This window comes from Nesoenas mayeri, assembly GCF_963082525.1.
Source record: "Nesoenas mayeri genome assembly, chromosome: 6".
Classification (NCBI taxonomy): domain Eukaryota; kingdom Metazoa; phylum Chordata; class Aves; order Columbiformes; family Columbidae; genus Nesoenas; species Nesoenas mayeri.
Window position 1 is genome coordinate 43,961,836 of NC_137545.1, and position 15,589 is coordinate 43,977,424.

The 15,589-nt window shown below is 56.2% G+C and overlaps 1 protein-coding gene across 2 annotated transcripts in view; it reads right to left on the reverse strand.

Annotated features, from left to right (window-relative positions):
• Window positions 1-5,938, reverse strand: part of ACVR1 (activin A receptor type 1) — a 49,554-nt gene extending 43,616 nt beyond the window's left edge. Inside the window, exon 1 of one of the 2 annotated variants that reach the window (XM_080346827.1) lies at window positions 5,809-5,938. In XM_080346827.1, coding sequence (XP_080202953.1) covers window positions 5,809-5,816 — 8 coding nt within the window. In that variant the 5' untranslated portion in view covers window positions 5,817-5,938. The remainder of the gene's footprint in view (window positions 1-5,808) is intronic. The other variant, XM_080346828.1, reaches the window with a different exon arrangement.
• Between the last annotated feature and the right edge of the window lie 9,651 nt (window positions 5,939-15,589).

The following is a 15,589-nucleotide window of genomic DNA, read 5'->3' on the forward strand; positions in this document are numbered from 1 at the left end:
CTGCCAGCCCCGGGGACGAAGCCAGCGGGCAGCAGGGGCCCTAACCCGGCAAAGACAGACCACGCTTTTACCAAGTTCATGGCCACATATGGCCACAGAGACGCCAGGCCCGGAGAAAGAACTGCACATGGAGAGGGACAAGCACAACTACCCACTCCCCTGGCATTAGCAGCCAGGGAAAAGGCTCGCACAACCACAGCACCAGCTGCCTGGCACGGCTCAGCCAGGACCCCAGGCCATGGGGACACACTGACCCCCAGGCCATGGGGGGATAGGGGGCCTGCGGGGTACACCGGCTCACCAGAGCAGGGACCAGCAGCTTGCAGGACTTCAAAAAGCAGGCACTTGAGGCCCCCGAGCTATCCGTCCAGCCAAAGGCAGCTGTGGAAAAGCTGCCAACCTGCTCCTACAGTTACAGGATACTTGCCAGACAAACAGCAGACCTGCAATTAGAAGAGGTGTTTGTTGGCCACTCTTCTGCAGCTTATTAGCAGAGGTAAGGTTTGCAGTCGGAACAAGGCCTGACCCCCAGTGAGCACAACTAGTTATAACTGCTCCGTGGGACAAGGAAGAAGTTCTGAAGTTCCATTCGACCGAGGACGATCTGTGGCTTCAGCATGCTGAGGAGGAACGTTCCAGGTACTCAGGACAGAAGGCAGGAGCTGCAGCATCATCCTGTCTGTAAGAAGGCCCCGATGACTGCCCTTGGTGTTCCCCTCCACCATCTTCCTTCATTTCAAACAAGGCAATTGGAGACTCCAAAGTCAGCCTCAGAGAAACACCAAACTGGAGGTCTGCTGTTTTAATAAGCCTTGCCTAATCAAGCCATAGCCTCCTTTTCCTGAGAGAGCTAATTTAAAACAAGCTACAGACACCTCCATCTGCATCTTTCCAGAAGCACCTCACATAGAAAACAGCAACAGGGATGACACTGCCAGGAGCATTTCAAAATGGGGAGACTCACTGACAAACGTTATTTCTGGGGATGAGAGACCATTTAACTGCCGTTTCAGGTCAGCAGGAGAAACAGAAAACCAAAACGTACACGTAATTGGACAACAGCCTGCTGAGTGCAGAAGAGGCTGGCAGCAGATGACGAGGGGACCTGAGGACACTGCATGTAACTCATTCTTCCACCCTCCTTGCCCCCAGGCCATGCTTCCCAGACAGAGGTGAATTCCCAAGCCCAAAACTGCATCTGGACCACTGCATTTGATGGTCTACCACAGACCTACAAACATGTCCAATTCCTTGCTTAAAAAACAAATCTCTCTCAAATTTCCCATTGCAATCATTCTGTTACATAACTCGAACAGGCACCACACAAAAACTACTTTTAAAAACTTTCAAAATGGCTATTGACTACACGTGGTATTCCCTATTTCTTACATCATAAGAAATAAGGTAAAATCATCACTTCCCGTTTACTCAGAGTTCAGTCATGACCTTAAGGCCCCTAAAATATTTCCTTTCACACATTTATCTCCCGAGCAAGAGAGTCGGTTTATTTGGACATGCTGCATCTACAGCATCTCACGAAGCTTTGCAGAAGACGACTGAGCCAAACCCGGGTAAAACTAAAACGACAGGTCCTGAGCACGAAGGAACTGCCAATCTGAAGGACAAGATATCCTAATTGTTCAGGGACTTACGCTGCCTTTGAGCTTCAAGAGAACAGAGTACGATCACTTGAGAGGAGGGACGATGATCCTGGGGGCTCCAGGGGCGTTTCAGAGCCGGCGGCACGCTGATGTGCGCACACAGAGAACGCAAAACATGTTCTAACTGGACCAGGGCAGACTCCTGCGTCCAGCAGGCCCTGGGATGAGCACACTGCCCGCCAGGCACAGCCACCCTGCCCAGGGTCACGGCCACGGCCAGCACTGCTCCAGCAAACATGGAGCACCGGCAGCCAGGCTGAATTCAGCATGAAACGAGCACATCAAAAGAACCCTGGTTACAGACGGGATGGGATAATGACCGGCTAAGACTGCCATGCAGCACCTGATGTTGACTATTCACCAGCAAATGAATCACAAAGTCAGTCCTGGCCTTCCAGGGGAAAGGCAGCATCTGAACAGCTAGCAAAGGCACCAGCACATTTCTAACATACAGTACTACTTTCTTTCACATAATGAAGCAGTAACGTACTTATGTCACTAGGATTATCAGTACACTCTTTATGTTCCTTGTAGAAAACAGTTAGCATGCCATGGAATGAGCGACAAAGGTTTTCAGACAGTGTTGGATACCTCTATAACTAACATGCTCTTAAATTGTCTCAGTCTTGACCATCATCAGGTCTCAAAGCAAATGAACTACCCCCAACACATGTGCACCCTCATCAAGGCTGCCTGCACCCCACCCCAATGGGTCTCCAGGAATTCCCATCCACAGAGAGGGTGGAAAGCACAATTACCACTCGGAAATCTACTGCATTCAACACCACCACTGCAATCTGTAGCTAGCTCTATACGGCTGCACAGGTGGGTGGGCCAAGGTTTTCACCTGTTTATGTGCAGGGAAGAGATAAAAGATACAACAGCAGGTACTGAGATGCCCATTTGAGAATTCAAATACCGAAGAACGCCAGTGAATTCAAGCAGGGTTTTTTTTTGGCAGGGACAAGGAGGCTAAAAGAGTGCCTAATTATTTTACAACGGCTGTCCGTCGATCCTATTTTAGCATCAGGCTTTCATTAAATTTAAGCATGACTTCAGCGTACCAGCTGGCCAAAAAAAAACCCACAACAAAACCCACAAACAGCCCACCCACAACACCCCACTGGTGTTCTTTCCCCCGCCTATGTTCTCTTCCTACCCCAAGAGCTTCTTTGCTGCTAACGAGCCCACTGCTTTGTACTGCCCAAGAAGGCAGCTAGTGGCAGAGCAATGCAAGGACGGAGCAGGGGCTGGGACAGAGGCTGCTTCTCTAAATGACTTCTGTCCCTCTTCCAGACTCGTTTGCATCCCTCCCAAAGAAGCTGTTTGCTGCCTGTGCAGTTGCCGTGTCTGGCAGCCCCGCAGCACGCGGGCTGCAGCCACGCACACCAGCCCGGTGAGGCTGCCCCGTGTCCCCAGCCCTGGCCACCACCCCTCGGTGTGCCCTCACATCTGCCCCGCGACCCGCCCGCCAGCTGTGCTAACCGCCGCGCTATCCGTGAGCAGCGATGCAGGAGCAGAACTGCTCTCTGCAGGCTTGGGCAGACACGTTTCATGCGGACAGCTAGCCCCAAACCCAGATAAGTCCTGCAGGAAACGGCTATATTTAGCCCTCCCCTTTCACCTCGGCTCCTCAACACATTCACATTCTCCTACAGAAGAACCTAAGTGGTGTTAGAGGTGAGCTTTATCAGGTCACCTCAGCAGAAAAAAATGCAACCAACTTATTATATCTTAATATAGAAGAGCGTAAACAATCATAATAATATCAAATATACAGCTATTAAGGCTTAAAAAAACAACTCGTGTCTCTGAAGTGTGTTAAACTCCAAGCTTCAAAACCAGAATAGGGCTAAAGTTACTTTATGAGTTAAGTCTATGGAGGGCAAAGCTGAATTTCCGCGTGCACCGTTCAGGTCTTCACAAGTACTTTCCTAAGTAACTAATGCTGCTATAGTATTCTCTACTGAGAGTATAAACACTAAGGAACAACCTCAACAGCTACACAACCAAAATACTTCAATTTTCCTAACGTACACACAAGTCATGAGAAGACAAGTTATCAGCAGTTACTGTGCAGTGGGACTTCTGCAGGGACTGTCAGCAAGGTCTCCGGAAACACCCTCAGGACCAGGTCAGGATCCACCTTTCTCATCTTGCAACTTTGAAACATGGTAGAAGACTTAAAACAAAAAATACGTAACAGAGTTTTCTCCCCTCAGGCTGTTTCATTTAAATAACAGACTCACCTTCTACAGTGTTGGCCTAACTATGATTTAGGCCTGTAAAAGCTGATTATTTACAAACCGAAATAGTTGAGAGGTGACCTAAGTCACAGCAACAGACCTCAAAGTTTGTCCTGTCGCAGACAAGAGAAGACAAACGAGCAGAGGTTTACAATCAGTCACTCTCCCAGGTCTGTGGCACCGGGCGAGGAGCAGCACCCCCGCCCCCAAACGCAGAGGAATGCGGGTCTTATCCCAGCAAACCCAGCCCTGGAGGGAGCGCGAACCCCCCAAGACATTGCACACACTTAGCACCTCCCAGGGAGAGCACAGCGCACACAGGAACTTTGGGTTCCCCTAAAATAGGCCTGTAACACCTCCTCCAAAAAGAAGTTACAGTCATCAAAGGAACCAGACATGCACTTGAGAGTTTTCCACATCCAGGATTCCAGCTTTCACCCATTTCAATTTCAAGGCGACCCAGCACTCTTCAAACAGCACTAGACCTTCAAGGGCAGGACCTGGAGAGTATTTACAAAGTGCCTGCTGCATTCCAGGCCACTGCCCTTTCTCTGAAGATGAGGTATAAGGATCACTGTGAAAATCCTATTAACAGCAAACAAATAAACAAACAAAGAAACCTGAAGAGTTGAAAATATACTTGTCATTGACCACAGAAAACTGCTGCAACCAAAGGAGTTTTCATAAATGAAAAGCTGAGATCTGGGACAGATTAACTTTAACACTTTAAAATGTGAGATTTGGGAAAAGAATCTGTTCTCTTCTGAAAGCTCATTGCACCATTTCTGAAAAGTGTTTTAATACAAGAGCACCAGTTCTGCAGCTCCATCCCGAATCTGAAAGTTTCCAGCTCGTGATGCCACCAGTAACAACACTGTTGTGATGGATTAGTCCCTCCAGCACCCCTACACAAACCCCTGCTCTCCCCAAACCTCCTGAAGACGAGTTTCTCTTTCAATTTGGGAAAAATGAAGTGGTTTAGTAAGTACTGCTGGAAATAAGTTATTTTAACACATTTTTATAGACTAGCAGAGTTGGAAAGACTGCCCAGACAGCTTCCCCCGCTGTATTCATGCCACAGATTTCACAGCCCAGCATGTGGTTCTAAAAGCCTCGAGGTGCAGGCAGACGTGAGCAGGCTGAAGGGGCTGCCGGCTTCTAGCGACCCGTCCTCGTCACCAGCAAACGTCCTGCGAGGAGCTCGGGCAGCAGTCCCGCCACCCCCTTTGTCTCCTCCCGAAATGCGGAGCTGTAAATAAGCCGGCTGACTTAGACCTCCACTGACTCACTGCGAAACGCCATCATGTTCGGCAGGGGAAGAAGCACCTTCAGCTGGTTAACACCACAAGGGAGACACTCTGGCCTGTAACTTTATTTTCCCTATCAAACTACGGCACTTCAGCACACTGACAGCGGGAACACCAGCACAGCCGCGCTCTGAGAGCTCACCCTGACACAGCCCAGCTCCGCACCCCCCATCTGGATGAGTGCACGGAGTCTGTTAAGAATGAAGACAGAGGCGCACGGCGGGCGGCGGGGCAGCCCCGCTCCCCGCAGCGTCACCCGCTACTCGCGCGGCTTCGGGCGGCCCCAGCCAGCCCTTTGTGTCCCGCCCGCGGCGCCGTGCGGGGTGACAGCCGGGCGGGCGCGGCGCCCGCTCAGCCCCCGCGGCGGGCCCTCCGCCGCTCCAGCCCGCCCCGCGCCTCACGGCGCTGCCCCCGCCCAGGGCGCGCACCGCGGCGGGGCCGGGGCTCGGGCGGCGCGTCGGGGGCACAGAGCCCCTGCGCCCGCCCGCAGGGCCCGGCCCGGCTGCGGCGCTGCCCCGCTCCCTCGGCCGCTCACCGGCGCGGCCCAACGCGACTCCTCCCGCAGCCCCGCTCCCGGCCGGCGGCTGCACTCACCTCGTCATGGCGGCGGCGGGCTGGCCATGGGCGGCACGGCCGGCGCTCCCCGCCCGGCGCTGTCCCGGCCCGCCCGCCCGCACGCCCGCGGCGCGGCGCTCACAAAGGGGCGGCGGCGGCAGCGCCCGCCCGCAATGGCCGCCGGCAGCCGGCACTCCCGGCCCGCCGCGTCACTTCCGGCCGCCGCGCAGCGCCGCGCCCCCTGGCGGCGCCACGCCGTCCCCGCGCGGGCCGAGCGGCGCGTCCCGAGCGGCGCGTCCCGGCACCGGCGCTGGGGGCGTCGGCGCTGGGGGCGTCGGCGCTGGGGGCACCGGCGCTGGGGGCACCGGCGCTGGGGGCGTCGGCGCTGGGGGCGTCAGCGCTGGGGGCACCGGCGCTGGGGGCGTCGGCGCTGGGGGCGTCGGCGCTGGGGGCGTCGGCGCTGGGGGCATCGGCGCGGGACGCGGGCCCTGCGTGCCGACCCGCCCTGAGCGGCTCTGGGCACGCCGGCCGCATCGGAAATCCCCAGACAGCGCCGGCCCCCGGTACTCCGCACACCCTCCCGACCGCGTCCGGGACACGGGGCTGCCCGGGAACCTACCGCTCCCTCGGCACGGGACACGGCGGCGGCGCGCTCGGCGGGCGGCGGCAAGGCGAGTCCCGGCCCCGGCCGCTCGGGCTGTGAGTCCGTCCTGCCGGGGCTTGTGTGCCAAACTCGCCGGGACGCGGACCGTGTCCCCCCCCCGATGGCTCTGACGGTCCCGCCGTTCTCCCGTCCCCGCCGTCACCCGTCCCCGCCGTCACCCGTCCCCGCTGTCACCCGTCCGCGCCGTTCACCCGTCCCCGCCATCACCCGTCCCCGCCATCACCCGTCCCCGCCGTTCACCCGTCCCCGCCGTTCACCCGTCCCCGCCGTCACCCGTCCCCGCTCCCGTGGCCCCGTGGTGCGGACAGCCCGTTAACGCTCCGCGCTCCGGGCGGGCCGGGGTTTGACTCGGCGTGAGTAACACGGATGTTTTAAACTGGGAAAAGAACACTAATTCCCTTAAAATACACACAGGTCTGCATTCGGCTCAACGGTACAGAGCCAGTCATTCCTCGCAGTGCACCACCGAATCACCACATGTGACATTCGAGCAGCTCATGTGTAGCTGTTCCTCAGGAGAAAACGCAGCTCCAACAAGGACCATTTTCCAAAGGGGAAGACTAGAGGTTGAGTGTCTAAACATAGCTTTACAGAACCTGAGTACACAGCTGAATTTCCAGACACGCCAAGGCTTCCCTTGGGGCTCCACAGGTGGTGCTGACAGCCAACACTTCTGAAAATCTAGGTGCTTATTTGCAGCCTAAGGCACTTTTGGAAATAGTAGCACACGTGGTTAATAGAGCTCATAACAAAGGGTGACGTTGTTGGATTAAAAGCCATCTCGAACTAATGACAGGTTGCAGGATTTCCAGGCGACATGACAAACTGCATGGGTTAGAAACTCTTTGCATGAGAAAGTTTCTGCTTCAGTTTTGGTAAAACAAGGTCAGTTTAGGAAACTGTCATTTTCTGAAGAGCCCCCCGCGGCTCGCTGCAGGACAGCTGTGGCCAAGTGCTCGTCCAAGGCCACGAAAGGAACCAGCGCTAGAAACTGGAATTAGGACTCGGCAGCGCTTGCCCACAGCCTCCTGTATCTGGATCGTGTGCAGTTTACATGCAGCTGATTTTTAATTAATAGTGAAGATCAGGGAAGAATTTCGTTAGTGATCTCAGCATAATCTGTAAACATAACTAATTTTCTGCCCTTTTGAATACCATCATTCATCATCATAAGCATCCTTACAAATAAATTTGCTTTCCAAAAGATGCGGGGGGTTTTTTCAATTAACTTTTCTATCAGTATCATAAGTGTTGACAGGAAATTCCAGCTGTAAGTAGAATTTTATCTGTAATAACATTATTGGGGGAGAAAACCAGGGCTGCGATGTAAGCTGAATGTGATGACAAGGTTGAAGGGCTGCGGTGGTGTCTCGGAACCAGGGCTGCTGGCTCTGCCTCTGGCTGGTGTGCCGGGAGGATCCCGGGGCCGTCGCTCTGTGCCTCAGTCACCGGGGCGGCACAGCGAGGACAGTGAAACGCGGCTTTTCGGGTGTTCTACAGCCCCCCAAGGAAAGGTGTTACGGATTTAATGAGCGTGTTCATGCGTAGCTGACTCTGCACGGCTGTACAGGGAGCGGCGCGTGATTAAATTTGGGGTTCACAGCAGAGCACCTCTTGTAGCTGCTCTTGCCACGTCAGAGTCCAGCCTGAACATTTTTCCTGGATAATGTTTGCATTAATCAAGGTGTAATAATGGCATGTCCCTGTGAAAGGAGTTCTATGCACATAAATTGCCGCACACAGACATTAGAGGAAACCCACTAATGTTCATGCAAATACCAAGCTCTTTGGAAAGACGTGGGCCTCAGAAGAAAGCTGCATGCAGAGCACGGCTCGGGCGGCAGAGCAGGTTCGCCCTGTCAGCCTCCACGGAGAAAACGCCCGGCAAGACAGCCAGCAGAGCAGAATCAGGCTTCTCTGTTTGGAAATTATTGCCATGGTAACCCGAAGCCCCTTGTACTTCAGCAATTCTGCCTCCCTCTGGAGCCGCTGCACTTTCCAGTCAGAGCGCGCAGTGCTGTGAGTGCAGAAACAGCGCACACCGTGCAACGATGACAGGCGGGAAACGCGTGGAGGACTGAGGAGCTGTTGGACCACCGACCAGCCACCTCATCCAGTAAAATGAGCTCCGCGTGTGTTCTCAGTGCAGCGGGAGGTTTGCATCCCGCCGGCCAGGGCCGCGGGTGAGGGGCGGGACGCTCCGTCGCGCAGGAGGGGAATATTCCTTCTAAAATACACTGAAGAAGAGATTTGTTTTTAAGTACATAAAATGAGGCCGTACATGAAAAAGCCTTCTTAATAATTACTTGGAGTGTTGCTAAGGTTTTAAACTCTTTCAGCATTATTAAAAACAGTACATAAAGGCTTTGCTTATGTGTTGGAGGTGAGCTGCGGTACAGAAATAATAATCCTGGTGACCTTCCAAGCTGCTGCTTGTCATGAATTATTTTCTTTTGCCTTGGGGAAATTTCTAAATATATATCTATATATATACATGCAAATAAGCAAATCTTTCAGCTGTAATGTGGCGACGGTTACATCACTGCCCCTTCTCAAGTGAGCAGCACAGCGTCGTTCTGAGTGCAGCTGCTGAGAAAACCCCGGGAAGTACCTGAGTTTGAAATTAAAGAGCTGTTTTAATATTTAGCTGTGACAGACTGGACTGCGGGTACATGTGTTTCATCAGGCGTCTGTGAGTCAGGCGCGTGAGTCACGGAAGGAGCTGTGCTGGGGCTGCTGCAGACCGGCGGCGAGGCCTGTCCCAACAGTTCAGTGCGTGCAGAGCTCCCATTAATTCCTCCAGGAGATTTAATTAGTGTGAGGACAGGGCTGAGGACATGTGTGTGGTCCCAGCTGCTCGGAGGGGACCTGACCCCGGGCAGCTCCTGTGCTCCTCGCTGTCCCTCCATTGCATGCACAGCTCTGTTGTGTGAGCCCCGGGACCGCGGGGGCGCCGGGGCCAGGCGAGCGCAGAGGAGACAACCCAGCTCCAAGTAACTAACAATAACGTGGAATTGCTACTAATTCACTTTTACACAAATTACACACTATTACTATTATAAATCAAGCTATCCATATTCTTGCATCTGGCCATTAGTGGCACAACTCAAATTCACTCCATTTTTTAAAATAGCACTTGTAATTAGTCATCTCTGCGTTCCAAACCGATCACATGCAACATTTTGTTTTTACTGAAACACCCACCAAAAAGTGTTCGAATTCTCTAATTGCGAAGATTCACTTCACATGGCTGAGCAACTTCTTTCTGCTCTGGGTGTTATTTAGGAACAGCCAACTGGAATTTATTGAAGTTATGTTGAAAAATCAATGATTAAAACTGCTCCCCAGCTGGGTGGGAGGCTGCGCGCGCCACGTCCCAGCCCACACGAACAATGCCGGCAGTGGCGTGGGGCGCAGGGCTGGGCGTGGGATGTTTCAAAGGCCAGGACCCTCACCGGGTGGGTTGTCCCCTGCAGGCGCTGGGCTGGGACATGTCCCCGCGCACACCGCGGGTGCAGCTCGATGGCTTTGCTGAGTGATGCACCGGCCCCTGCTCCCCGGTGTCTGCGGCCGGGCCATCCCCCTGCCCGCTTCCACCTGGCACCGGTGTCCCCAGCGCATCCAGCGCCCATCAGCCCTCAGCCATCAGCCATCAGCCCATCAGCACCCAACAGCCCTGCTGGCCCGGTCACCCCCTTCTCTTCCCACTTGGCTGGGGACGGTGCTTTTTTTGGCCTCTGCTGCTGTCATCTGGCATTTAACTGTAACGAGATCTCTCGTTGCTAACATTTATAGCAGCAAAATATTTAAGTTCCAGGGTTTGTAACACATGTTGTTAATGTCCTGTTGCCAAGCCCAGCTGAAGGCTGTGCTCTGCACTCGCTCGGGTCCGTGCCAGCACACGGCCGGCACCCCTGGCTGCGCCGCGGCTGCGTGGGAGCTGCCGGGGGACCAGTGGGCGCCGGTGCCAGGAGGGAGAGGACGAGCCCCCTGCACCCCCAGTGCCACCAGCCATGAGGGGCTGCCGGGTTCCCCAGCTCACAGCGTTGCCGGGGATCCCCAGCTCACAGCGCTGCCGGGTTCCCCAGCTCACAGCGCTGCCGGGGATCCCCAGCTCACAGGCGCTGCCGGGTTCCCCAGCTCACAGCGCTGCCAGGTTCCCCAGCTCACAGCGCTGCCGGGGATCCCCCGGCTCACAGCGCTGCCGGGTTCCCCGGCTCACAGGCGCTGCCGGGGATCCCCAGCTCACAGCGCTGCCGGGTTCCCCGGCTCACAGCACTGCCGGGTTCCCCAGCTCACAGCGCTGCCGGGGATCCCCCGGCTCACAGCGCTGCCGGGTTCCCCGGCTCACAGGCGCTGCCGGGTTCCCCGGCTCACAGCGCTGCCGGGTTCCCCGGCTCACAGGTGCTGCCGGGTTCCCCGGCTCACAGCGCTGCTGGGTTCCCCGGCTCACAGGCGCTGCCAGGTTCCCCGGCTCACAGCGCTGCCGGGTTCCCCAGCTCACAGGCGCTGCTGGGTTCCCAAGCTCACAGCGCTGCCGGGGATTCCCGGCTCACAGGCGCTGCCGGGTTCCCCGGCTCACAGCGCTGCCGGGTTCCCCGGCTCACAGGTGCTGCTGGGTTCCCCGGCTCACAGCGCTGCCGGGGATCCCCGGCTCACAGGCGCTGCCGGGTACCAGCTGGGTGGGAGGTGGTGAGCTCAGAGCTGGGGCAGCCACAGCACCTCTGCAGTGACAGCCACGGCACCTCTGTCACCTCTGTCTCTGGCCAGGGCCCAGGCTCACCGCCAGGACCAGCTCCAGTGCTGGTTAGTGCTGCCACATGAAGGACCAGGTAGGGTTTGTCCAACGGGTCCATGCAACAGGGCTGAGGAGGAAGCAGGAGAAGGACAAGCTACGATCATGAGCCTGCCATGACTTCAATCAAAAGCAGTAATTAAAGACAGAAGGTGGTTTAATGTGCCTGATTTAGTAACGCCTGTGCCAGGGCATGTATTTACATGCTCCCACTGCAGCCTGGGCAGTCAGTCTGAAAACACCCTTGGAAAGGTGAGGCAGGGAGTGAGCACGGCAAGGCAGGGAGCAAACATGGCAAGGCAGGGCATGAGCACGGCAAGGCAGGGAGTGAGCACGGCAAGGCAGGGAGCGAGCACGGCAAGGCAGGGAGCAAACACGACAAGGCAGGGAATGAGCACGGCAAGGCAGGGAGTGAGCACGGCAAGGCAGGGAGCGAGCACGGTGCATCCTGCGCACGGGGATGCTCCCGTCCCTCAGGCCCCTGCCCCCCATGGAGCCCACAGTGCCCAGCTGGACGCTAGTGCCCCCCTGCACCAACACGGGAGGGCAGCTGCAGGGGCCCTGGGGCAGGCAGAAAGCAATGCCTCAGCCCCACAGTTGTCTAATAAAATGTTCCTGGCTTTTGAGTCAATCTCCAGATGTCTCCCTGCGGTCTGAAGCTCTGGGGTCGACTCGAGGGAGCCGTGGCGTCTGCAGGAGCAAAACAAGCGGGCAGCAGCTGTCGTGGGCGCTGCCATCCCTTCCGCCACTCCTCTGTCCCGGGACTCCCGCCTGCCCGTGGGCTAAGGGAGCCCCCAAAGGTCTGGTCACCTGCAGCCCCCCCGACAGACCCGCTCTGTGACAGGTTTCTTCAGCCTTCCGCTTGGGGTTCGCGGCCGTGCTCTGTGCTGGAAAATCATGCCAAGTATTTGGAGTGGCTCATGACATCTGCTCTCCTGTTCAAAAGCGGACACAGGAAAGAGAAGTGGGCTGCAGCCGGTGAATTTACACCTAGGAGTGAGAGGAGGAACTGGATGTGAGCTCTTGGTCCCCTGTTTTACTGCATCTGCCATCAGAGACCATGGTTCAAATGCCTCCCAAGCACAGGGCATGAGATCAGAGCAGCAAAGGACAGGTCCTTACTGCTCCTCTGAGGTAAAGGCTAAAAGGGCTGACAGCCCCGGCATGAACACGGTTCTCATCAATCAATTCTCATGAAGCCAGGCACCATTTTTATTTCCCTCTCCAGCAGCAGATTAAGTAGCTGGTGAAGGGAGGACGTGTAATTCATCGTCTGACTCAGGAGAAGGAAGCGAAGTCTGCTCACTGTGATGCTTCTGAACAGCTGGAAAGGGAAACAGGGAGAATGTCTGTTAATATTGGACATGACAGAAATAGCCCAGCAATATATCAGAGGCCAGACAGCCTAATGCAGCTAAGGGCAGCGTGTGCTGCGAGATACCATTATATTTAAAGCAAAGCATTCTGGAAGGTCCCAGATTTCTTCAGATCTTCGGCAGCTGGCACAGAAAAGGCTGCAGCCTCACTGATGTCCTTCTCTGCTGGACAAGCTCAAAGCGATTCAGCTGGATGCTGACCTGCAGGGCCTTTCTGGGGAGAGCAGTTGTGTGTGTGATAAAACACATCTGAAATACACTCTGGTCCACGGCAAAGTGCCCGTGCCCCTGCTCAGCTCCGCACAGCGCGTGGGCGGCCGAGCGGAGGGGCCGCGAGCGGTCGCAGAACCTCCCGGAGCGGCTGTCGCAGCAGGTAGGATTGCCGATCGCAGGTAAGAAATAAAGCCAGGTCGCCGTTGTAGAAAGGATGCTTCGCTCTACTGGCCTTAATGGGATTTATTTGGTTTAGGTTTCTTTTTGCAAAGCAATAAGGAAATTTTATAGATTTGGTGATAATCTGAGATTCATCTATATGACAGAATTGCAGCTGCTGGCCAAGTAAAGGAGTGTTTTCAGAATTCAGCAAAGTGAGAGCTATATGAAAACTAAGAGCAGCTACACAGAAAATATACTATGTGCACTCCTGACTCTCTTGCCACATTATAACTCTGCATAGTTGGATAATTGGGAATTAGAGGAGTTAACAGCTCATATATCAATTGTCCGGAAGCTGTGAACCCTGAAATCAGGCTCCTCTATGGGTCGATTGGTAGGCTGTCCGCCCTGGCGTACTGAATTAAATTGTCTTTGTCTCATTACCTGCAATGGGAAATGAGCCAGCAGAGCTGTACCAGGTGTGGCCTGAGCAGGCGGGAGGGCAGCCCCAGGGAGCACCCAAAGCCCAGGGTCAGGCAGCCCCAGGGAGCACCCAAAACCCGGGCTCAGGCAGCCCCAGGGAGCACGCGAAGCCCAAGGTCAGACAGCCCCAGGGAGCACCCAAAACCGGGGTCAGGCAGCCCCAGGGAGCACCCAAAACCCGGGCTCAGGCAGCCCCAGGGAGCACCCAAAACCCGGGCTCAGGCAGCCCCAGGGAGCACCCAAAGCCCAAGGTCAGACAGCCCCAGGGAGCACCCAAAACCGGGGTCAGGCAGCCCCAGGGAGCACCCAAAACCTGGGGTTGGCCAGCGTGCAGCTCAGTGCTGGGGTGACCGAATGGGCAGAATGAGCCTCCTTCACCAGTCCGCCTTACCTCTGCCTTCTTTGACTGTCTCCTCCATGAAGCAGACACCGGGCAGGGCTGCTCCGCAGGGCGTTTCCCTGGGTTCCCCATGGCCCCAGGAGATGCGCACACGCAGACCCTGTGCACCCAGCAGCACCACGCTGCACCGTTCTGTTCCCGCCTGCCCCCGCCTGTGGCCTTTTCCAGCCCAGTGCGGAGATAAAAGAACTGGAAATGCAGTGGGAAGCAAGTGTAAGCTGGGATTTTGCTCTCAGCTGACCCGTCCTGGAGCACCGAGTGACCGTGGGTGGCCCTCAAAATGCTGTTGATGCCAGAAGTGACGCGTGTCCCTGAGCCGGGCCCCTCGAGCGCACCGTCCGCCCTGCCCAGCCCCTGCCCAGCCAGACCAGGCCCAGGGCTCAGCCTGGGACTCGCCCACCACAGGTCACGGAGCTGAGCCAAGACAGGGCAGGGAAGGGGGAAGGTGCGCCCGGGCAGAACCAGAGGATGAGGAGCTGAGCCTGGCTGGGACCAGCCTCGCTGAACCAGGGCAAAGACAACAAAAGGGACGTGCTCCCCTGGTCGGGGCTGCCTGTTTAACTTCACAGCCGTGTACTTAAAAATATATTCCAATAAAGGCAGAAGAATATTAACACATTTTCTCAAAAAAGCCCATGAAGTTACTGAAATGAAGAGCTGGCTGCGTTTCAGTGATAAGTGAAGAGTTTATCAAAGACGTGACCAAAAAGAAAAAAGGGAAGAAGTTCTCTGTGCGCCTCCTGCCTGAAGAGCGGATTCCACACGAGGGGGCAGCTGCCGGCTTCCCGGCCGTCCTGCCCGCAGAACCTGCGGGCACCTGGGACTCTTCCCTGAAAATTAACTCCTAGCAACTGGAATGCACAGCTCATCGTTAATTCACTCGTTAGCCATCATTTCTCCCCGGGCACTAACCAGACGTCAGCTTTGCCCTGGTCAGCACTGGCACCCAGCAGGGCGAGCGGGCAGGACGGTGCTGACGGAAGCTGGGTCAGTGTCCGGCTGGGGGACAGGCGCATGCCCCGACCCCCGGGGACAAGGACAGTCCTGGGCCAGGGCCCCGGGCTGGGGACGCCTCGGTCCCCGGGTGCTGCCCGTCCTGGGGCCGCTGGGCAGAGCCTTGTGTGCACCCAGCAGACCTGCCCTGCGCTTCAGCCCATGGAGCCTGGTGTTTCATGTCTATAATTCTGAACCACGATCAAGGTATCTTACACAGAGCAGAGCAGTGACAGCTCTGCTGGCGTGTGACGTGCTTTGTGTCCCCACGCAGGGCGCTGAAGGGGCCTGCCTTCCACTGCAGGCTTCTGCTCTTGGTCCTGGCCTTTCCACACTAAGAAAATGCTAGATCATTAAATATTAGGAATGCAGTGTAGACAGAAACAGCCTCTTGCATCAAGTAGCGAGCTGTTAACACCGCGGTGGCCTGACGGAGCTGCCGGGTGCCCGGGCAGGGTGCTCACCGCCCGTGCCGGCGGGATGGCCCACGTGTGACAGCCCGAGGTGCCGCCTCATCCGAGCCCATCCCGGCCCGTCCTGGAGCTGGGCCGTGGCGGGTGCCCGCGCGGAGGGGACGTTCCGCAGGGTCTGCCCGGGTGACTTCAGAGAGCAGCAGCGTCATGAAGGGGTCACAGAGAGAGCCTGTCGTGTGTCCTGTAAAAACTGGAGGATCCGGGATGACGTGGCTTTGGCAAGCGGGCTCCATTTACAGGCAGCTGCTCCCCACACCTCCG